General features: G+C 38.6%; 1 protein-coding gene and 1 pseudogene across 1 annotated transcript in view; both read right to left on the reverse strand.

The window, feature by feature from the left end:
• Positions 1-1,175: 1,175 nt before the first annotated feature.
• LOC105499055 (thiosulfate sulfurtransferase like domain containing 3) overlaps positions 1,176-9,262 on the reverse strand; it is a 57,938-nt gene continuing 49,851 nt past the window's right edge. Inside the window, exon 4 of the mRNA XM_011771459.2 lies at positions 1,176-1,302. Within this exon, the coding sequence (XP_011769761.1) occupies positions 1,290-1,302 (13 nt within the window). The 3' untranslated portion in view covers positions 1,176-1,289. The remainder of the gene's footprint in view (positions 1,303-9,262) is intronic.
• Positions 3,111-3,922, reverse strand: LOC105499053 (small ribosomal subunit protein uS3-like; annotated as a pseudogene).

A 9,262-nucleotide genomic window follows, 5' to 3' on the forward strand; every position in this document is an offset into this window, starting at 1 on the left:
GTGTCTTTTACCCAGTTTCCTCTAATATTAACATAACTATGGCACATTTGTTAAAATTGAGAGAGTGTTATTGGTTCATGACTATTAATCAATTTTCACAGTTAATTCAAATTTCACCAATTTTTCCTACTACGTCTTTTTTCTGTTCCAGGATCCCATGCAGGATACCACATTACATTTAGCCATTAAGTCTCCTTATTCTCCTCTGGTCTGTGACAGTTTCTCAGTCTTTACTTGTTTTTGATGACCTGGATATTTTTGAATAGTGCTGGTCAGATATTTCGTATAATGTCCTTAAATTTGGGTTTGTCTGATGATGTTTTTTTTTCTCATGACTAGTTATAGGGTTACAGACTTTTAAGAGGAATACCACAGAGGTAAAGGTAAAGTTCTCTTCTTATCAATCATGTCAGGAATACATACTACCAACATGACTTATCACTGTTGATGCTAACCCTGATTGCTTTGTTCAGGTAGTGTATGCCAGGGGTCTCTGCTGTAAAGTTACTATTTTTTCTCTTTACATAATCTATTGTTTGGAAGCAAGACACTAAATTCAGCCCATACTGAAGGGGTGAAGCTTTAAGTTACATCTCTGGGGGGGAAACTGTCTGCATGTATTATTTGGAATTCTTTAGTAAGGAAGATTTATCTTTTACCTATTTATTTATTTACTTAATCATATATTTACATATGTATGTCAGCATAGATCCAGGTATATTTGTTTTATTATTTGGGTTAAAGTACTATACTGTTTGTTTGTTATGGATGGTTAGTTTTAGGAGTCAACTTGACTAGGCTAAGCATGCCCAGGTAACTGGTAGAACATTATCGCTAGGTGAGGCTATGAAGTTTTTTCTCCTGGAAGAGAAAAAGGACATAGTAGGAAGAGATTTGAATCAGTCGACTGAGTAAAGAAGATAGCCCTCATCAATGTGGTGGGCATCATCCAAACTGTTGCATGATTAAACAGAACAAAAAGACAGAGGAAGGGTCAATTCACTCTCTTTTCTGGAGTCTGGACATCCATCTCCTCCTGCCCTTGGACATCAGTGCTCCTGGTTGTCAAGTCCTCAGGCTTGAACTGGAAATACACAACTGGCTTTTCTGGATCTCCAGCTTGAAGGTGGCAGGTTGTGGGATTTCTCAGCTTCTATAATCAAATGAGCCAATTATATATATAATCTCCTATTGGTTCTGTTTCTCTGGAGTACTCTAATATAGTTGTTTCTCATTATCATGTGGTTGTTCCCATTGTCATTTCAATGTCTTGATGTATATTCTTCCACTTATTTCTTCTTCCTTAGATATAAATAAGTACACAGGCATATAAATATGTTTGTATGTGTATTTCTTCTACAGAGGAAATTTGGTCTGGAAATCAAGTCTGAAAAAGATTGTTTTAGAAGCACCCTCAAGTAAGTCTAAAGCACAGTCAAGATTGAGGACCACCAACCATCCTAAGCCAATTATGGTTGTTCTCATCAGGGCTGTCCCTAGTTGTATGGGGCCCTAGACACTTTTTTTTTTTTTTTTTTTTTTTTTTTAGTGTGAAACCTCTATCTATATAAACAAAGGAAATAAGGAGAGTATGAGGCAGAATGGAATTAAGGCTAAAAGTTCATGATGAAGAGAAAAACTAAGAGCATACAAACTAAAGTTACAATGCAGAGACTATGAAGCAGACAGAAAATAAACAGAATGGGAACATAGTATAGGCCAGTTGGAAAAGGAAAACAGGAAATACACAAAAAGAAGTATGCCTCAATTCCAGACAGTTTTCTAGTTACAATTCTAGCGCCAATCCACGTTTCTTTTTTTAATGAACTGTAAATTTATGGAAGTTACTTTGCACCAGAAAAGTTCAATTATAGTATGTAGATGTGAAAAAGAAAATGAATAAAAACAAGGAAGAGAATTGACCAATGCTGCAGGGATAAATAATGTAATGAAAGAAGTTAGGGGAGTATCCAGTTTATAGCCAGGAAGTGAGATCCATTCTAAGCTTTAGTTTGAAAAGTACATCAAAATCAATCATTTCAGAAGACCACTAGACAGATAGACTTCCCCAGAGTTTGCAGATCTGGTCTTTATTTTTGCAGACTCAGAAACATGAGCTGCCAGATTACTAAGTCTTGTCTACCTCTTGGGTGTAAACACATTGATGAAGCTCATAGAAACTCATACATTGAAAACCCAACCAGGCGCAGTGGCTCACACCTGTAAATCCCAACACTTTTGGAGGCTGAGGCAGGAGGATCACTTGAACCTAGGAGTTTGAGACCAGCCTGGGCAACATAGTGAGACCCCATCTGTAAAAAAAAAAAAAAAAAAAAAAAAAAAACCCTGCAAAAAACCTAATATATTATCTGTCATGGGATTAGAGTTAAAAAAAAAAAAAGAAAAAAGAATGCAAATTAATTGATTTATAAAGATAATTGCCAGTTGACTAAATACTTTTTAAATTGCTCATAGCATTATATTTCCATAGGCAAATTAATGTGGGAAACCAAATTATTATTCAAAGATTGCTTCGTAAGTATAAAATTAGATCAATAGAAGTTGGTTGAAGTTAGTGCTATCAAGTTATAACAATCTGATGCATCCATTGTATCTTAAGAACATACATGCTGAAGAGCCTAGATACTTAAGTCTGTGGGCTAGAGCTGATGAACACTCTGAAGACACTGTAGTAGTCAAAATAATAGTCCCCAAAGAAGTCCTCATCTTAATCCCCAGAACTTGTGAATATGTTATGTTACATGGCAGGGAGAAATTAAGGTTGCAGATGGAATTTAGGTTGCTAGTGAGCTGAATTTAAAATAAGAAAATTATCCTAGATTATCCAGGTAGGCCCACGGTAGTAATCACAAGGGTACTTGAAATGTGGAAGAAGGAGGTACAATTTAGAGTGACGCAATATGAGAAAGACTCAACTGGCCATGGCTGGCTTTGAAGATGAAGGGAGCCATGAGCCAAGAAATGTGGGAACCTCTAGAAGCTGGAAAAGGCAAGAATACAGATTATCCTCTAGATTCTTTAGAGAGGAATACAGCCCTGCTGACACCTTAATTTTAGCATAGTGAGACACATCTACAACTTTAGGACTTTTTTCTGTCTTTGTACAAGATTTTATTAAAGTTCTTTACAGAACAACATCCAGACTCCAGACACAGCTGCTAAGGAGACCCTGTTATGCTGTGGGGACTGGGTGGGACATGGCAGGTGGCTCTGGCTTCCTACATTTCTGTTCTGAGATGGGGGTGGTGGAGAGTATCTCATCTTTGGGTTCCACGATGCTCATGTGGTCGGGCAGGGGCTTCCTAGGGCTAATCTTACCAGCTGGTTCCCAGGGCAGCATGATCTTCACCTTGATGCCCAGCACACCCTGTTGGAGCAGCACATGGTGCACAGTGGTGTCAACATAGTATTAACAGGGTCCCAGCTATGGATCATCAGGCCATCCACAAACTTCATGAATTTAGCCCTCTGTCCTCAGAGTTTCCCAGACACAATGACCTTGAAGCCTTTGGTCCCACTCTCCATGATGAACCATAGCACACCATAGCAGGCCCTCTGCACAGCAAGCCCTCCTAGGGGTTTGTAACACAGAGACTCTGCCTGGGCAACTGCACATGACTCTTGTGGACACCTTTTCAGCATAAAGCTCTACTTTACCCTCTGAAAAGCCAAACCTCTTCTGAACTACAGCAGTCAATTCCCTGATCTGCCAGACCTTCTCATCAAGAACATTCTGTGTTCTGGTGGCTAAGGTAATGATTTCTGTCCTAGTTGGTGTAATTCAGACCTCAACTCCAGAGTAGCTATCTTCAGCCAGCTCCTGAATGAGAACTTCATTCAGTTCAGCTTTGAAGATACCATCAGCGACAAACTTCCTCTTCTTGGAAAACTGTACCACCATCTTGCTGTGGCACACCAGTGAAAGAAAAGGATGACACTTGGGACTTCTGACCTCCAGAACTGTAAAATAAGCCAATTTTTTACAGCAACAATGGGAAATGAACACAGACACCCTGCCAAATATGATTTTCTGACCTCTATTTATGGATTCCATAAATTTTCCTTTCTTAATACCATCTTTTAAAGCAAACTAATATAATAACTTGGCGTAAACTTTTAGTTACATCACAATCCAGACAGGCTTCCCCAGCTGTATCATCTTCTTGTATCACCAATTATTTGGACACTTCTTGTTCTGGTAAATCTTGTTTGTGGGCCATTTCCTGATCCTGGGAATCTCCAGACAATAGGATTGCAGAGATCTAGCTCTAAGATTTCTTATTGATACATTTTTTTCTCTCGAAGGTCATTCTAGACTAACCAAAAATGAAAGGTGAATTCTGGAATCTCTCCAAATGTCTGGGGACACCAAATCTAGGAGTGAAAAGGGCAGAACAAATATCTAATGGCATGAGTAAGCTGGCATATTTTAACCCAACGTATTTGATTATTGTTCCCTGCAGAATACAACTGCATTATAGTGTCAAAGGCTTGTATTAAAAGAGCACGTTCCTCCTTGTATCAAGCTAGATACAAAGAGATCTTCCTCATCTCTGAAAACAGAGTTCTTTAGAGTCCATGTTACAGAGTCTAGATTTGTTCTAAATAGTAATAATGAAAAAAGCTAACAGTTATTGAGCTCTTATTATGTATTAGGCACTATTCTAATTTCATTTAAGTTCATTTAAACTTCACCACAACCCTATGACTTACCAATAATTATCCCTGTTTTACAGATGAAGAAACTGAGGCTCAGAGTGACTAAGTAGTTTGACCAGGGTTAGGCAACTGGTAAGTGGCAGAGCTATTATTTGAATCTCGTCAGTCTAGAGACTGATTTCTTAACTAATACACTTTATACTATGGTTTGAATATATCCCTCAAAGTTTATATGTTAAAAACTTGATCCCCAATGAGAAGTGATTAGGTTATGAGGCCTCTGCCCTCATGAATGGATTAATGCTGTTATCCTGGGAATGGGTTCCTTATAAAAGGATGAGTTTGGCCCTTTCTTGGGCTCTCTTGCGCTCTCTCTCTCTCTCTCTCTCTCTCTCTCTCTCTCTCTCTCTCATCTTCTCTTTGTCCTTCTGCCATGGGATGATGTAGCAAGAAGGCCCTCACCAGATGCCAGCCCCTCAATCTTGGACTTCCCAGCCTCAAGAACCCATGAGCTAATAAATTTCTGTTCATTATGTGAAAGTTGTCAAGATCAAAATTGAGTCATTTGGGTTAAAAAATAAAAATAAAAAATAGAGCCTCAAAGGGCCATGAAGGAAGGGTTCTCACAAATAAATGCCTGCTAACAAAAACTATCACAAAAGCTACTGCAAAAACCATAACATTGCACAAACACCACAGCAACCTTGCACACAAAACAGTATTTCTGTGAGGATATCTGCCCAGCAACTGCCTATCTAACCTTGGACTGGTGTCACTTTTGTAACTGATCCTTGTAGCCATGGCTAAATTATCTCAAAACAATTATGTAATCCTTTTCATTTTTTCTTTAAAAACCTTTGTGCTCCCTTACCTCCCTAAATACCCATGTAGTTTACTAAGGGCACACATACTCCTATTGCAATGCCCTATTCCTGAATAAAGATCATTTTATTTTAGAGAGTCTCTCTCTGTTATCTAGGTTGACAATTATAAATTACCCAGTCTGCTATTCTCTTATAGCACAAAACAAAGACGCTTTTCTGTAATTTAGAAGTGTATTAATCTTCAACAAATACAGGTATACCAGAACTAAAATAAAGGGAGGTACAGGGGATGACTACATAAAGAAGAGGATGTTTTTCACAATAAGGACTAGTAATAACAAAGCAAAGTAATTATGATAATAATTTAATTAAAAAATGAGATTATCTCCAATAATTCTGTTCAAGAAGAAAAACTTGTACTACAAACTTAGAATAATGTGCTTACAGCAGTTTAGTCATAGTAGTTTTGTTGAAGCTGTCTAGTTGGGTAAAAAAGTTATTGCACTGTGAATCAGAAGAATCGGATTCCAGGTGTTCTTGCCTCTATTTAACTAAGTGAGGTTAATAAAGCCACTAACCTTCTAGCTCCTAGTTTACCACAAATAGTATTCATGCTGCTGGAGAAAGCACTGTAAGAAGAAAAAGATAAATGCTTTCTTGTCACAAGAGAGTGAACACTAGCATCAAGAACTTATTGACGTTTTATAATATTAAAAGAGTATAATTGGATTGTTTGTAACACAAAGGATAAATGCTTGAGATGTGGATACCCATTTACCCTGATGTGATTATCACTTATTGCATGCCTGTGTCAAAATAGCTCATGTATCCCATAAATATATACATCTACTATGTATCCACAAAAATGAAAAATAAAAATTTTTTAAAAAGAATTTATTGAACACATCCCTGTTTGAAAAGCACAAGGTAAGTTGAAAATTGGAAGGGACAACATTAATTTATTTCATCAAGTTTAAATTAGTGGGTAGTGAGGCCTGAAAAACAATACTCATAAAATTATAAAGAAAAGTTTAAAAAATTATCAGTGAAAAAAGGCAAATCTACTAGATAGCTCATGATCTTTTTGCATCCAGGTAAGCTGGGATATCTACGCATTTTAACAGCTTTTATAAATTTCTCTATTCCACTAGAGATATCCTTAAATGAAGTTAGCTTTTGAATCAAGTCAATTTAATTCAACCTACATTTATAGAATGCCCTCAAAAGCAATTTACTCTGAAACTAAGGAAGCCTAAGCTCTAGGCCTTTGACTTGCACAGCCCCCATGAGCACTGGGAGCTGCAGGGCATTTGGCGGAAGCAGAAACCAAGTCACAAACAGGAAGAGGTTCTATGTAGCACTTATTGTAAATTGCCTAAAAGAGTTCACAGAAGGAAAGGACCTGAATTTCCACAGCTGTGGTAAGTTGTTGTGGCTCTTTTTGCATTCTAAATGTAGTACTCACTTTTCAGCATAATTTTGTATCCATAATATTATATCAAAGCACATCCCCCAAATTCTACAAGAGATTTAAACACCAGTATTTGCTATGCCTACTATGCATTATACCCTGAACTAATGGAAATACAAAGATGAAGGATCTCACTGTTTTGTAGGAAGAAGAGTGCAGAATTAGGTATAAAACAAAATTGCAGGTGGCCTATAATCCCAGCACTTTGGGAGGCTGAAGTGGGTGGATTATCTGAGGTGAGGAGTTTGAGACAAGCCTGACCAACATAGTGAAACCCCTTCTCTACTAAAAATACAAAAACAAACAAACAAAAAAATTAGCCGGGCATGGTGGCAGGCACCTGTAATCCCAGCTACTTGGGAGGCTAAGGCAAGAGAATCACCTGAAGCCATTGCACTCCAACCTGGGTGACCAAAAAAAAAAAAAAAAAAGTGCTAGTCCAGTAACAGTAACAAAGTGTAGTGTAATAGGATCGCTTATAATAAAACATTAGTAATACTAATTCATTGCAGTATCCTTAACTTCTGGATGCCAGGCTGACAAAAACAAACAAACCAAACAAACCCTGAGAGAGTTGAAGAAATCCTGAATCTGTGAAATAGCCCACGGCTTGGAGTTTCTTAAGGTAGTGCCTTTTAAATATTTTTTATTGTGATCTGCCGTGTAACAGACAGTAGTGTTCATCAAGTATACTACACACTCCTCTACATTTCTCAGCTTTCTTTTTTTTGAGACAGTCTCACTCCGACACCCAGGCTGGAGTGCAGTGGCATGATCTCAGCTCACTGCAACCTCCACCTCCCAGGTTCAAGCGATTCCCCTGCCTCAGCCTCCCAAGTAGCTGGGATTACAGGCATGCGCCACCATGCCCAGCTAATTTTTGTATTTTAGTGGAGACGGGGTTTCACCATGTTGACTAAGATGGTCTGATCTCCTGACCTCGTGATCCGCCTGTCTCAGCCTCCCAAAGTGCTGAGAGTACAGGCGTGAGCCACCGTGCCTGGCCTCAGCTTTCTTCACAGTTAAAAACTGGAGGCATGTGTCTATTCTGGCACATGAGAGAAGGTGATTGGGTTGTTTCTGTTTTAAGGCTCTTAACACTGGGTAAGAGCTAGTAAAATGAGTCCTCTGTGCTCTCTCTAGAAAGATTTTAAGCCTAGAAGTAAGATGGAGTAATTGAAAGATGTATAAATATTAGATTCTTGCAGATCTGGAAGACAACCATCAAGGAGAGCAAGCTGACTTTATGGGACTTTATGGGAGTGACCTATGACATGTAAAATACTTTCATGGTAAGCTATGCTGATTAGGGGTGGGGGTGGGGAGGTGTTACCACAATTTCACCTAGTGTAGCTTATCCAGACTAATTCATTCTTTTTTCTTTTTCTTTTTTGATTTGGAGTCTCACTCTGTGTTGCCCAGGCTGGAGTTCAGTGGCACAATCTCTGCCCACCGCAACCTCTGCCTCCTGGGTTCAAACGATACTTGTGCTGCAGTCTCCTAAGTAGCTGGGACTACGGGCAGGCGCCACCACACCCAGCTAATTTTTGTATTTTTAGTAGAGACCGGGTTTCACTATGTTGGCCAGGCTGGTCTCGAACTCCTGACCTCAAGTGATCTGCCCACTTCGGCATCCCAAAGTGCTGGGATTACAGGCGTGAGCCACCACACCTGGCACAGACTAATTCTCACGTACAAATAAATGCATTTCACATCTTGACTGTGTGTGTATATAATATAAACAAAATTTAATATAATATCCTTGCTATTTCTGATTTACCTAGTATTTTCTGTTCTATTTAGGAACATGATTATACTTAATTTTACCACACCCTAATTGGTCTCCATCCACAATGTTAAAAATACTATCTTAAGTTGCCTCAGATGCTGATCGTCTATAAACAAGTTTCTGGCGTGTCCAATTATTTAGAAAAATAATTACAAGTTTTACAACAAATGCATTGTTACAATGAAATTGAAATGGAAAATACAAAACATTTCATCTTGTAAAATTAAATTATGGTTCTTGCAGTATGTTTCTATTTGGTGCAAACATATACATACATGTGCATACATATGTGCATGAATGTTTTTAGATGTTTTACAAAACCGGTGATTTCGCTGCTCTGTAAGTTTGCACTTTTCTATCACTCCAAAAGAACTCCATTAAGATCGCGGCCTGGCGCGGTTGCCCACGCCTGTAATCCCAGTACTTTGGGAGGCAGAGGTGGGCGGATGACGAGGTCAGGAGATCCAGACCATCCTGACCAACATGGTGAAACCCCGC

This window comes from Macaca nemestrina, chromosome 5, assembly GCF_043159975.1.
Source record: "Macaca nemestrina isolate mMacNem1 chromosome 5, mMacNem.hap1, whole genome shotgun sequence".
Classification (NCBI taxonomy): domain Eukaryota; kingdom Metazoa; phylum Chordata; class Mammalia; order Primates; family Cercopithecidae; genus Macaca; species Macaca nemestrina.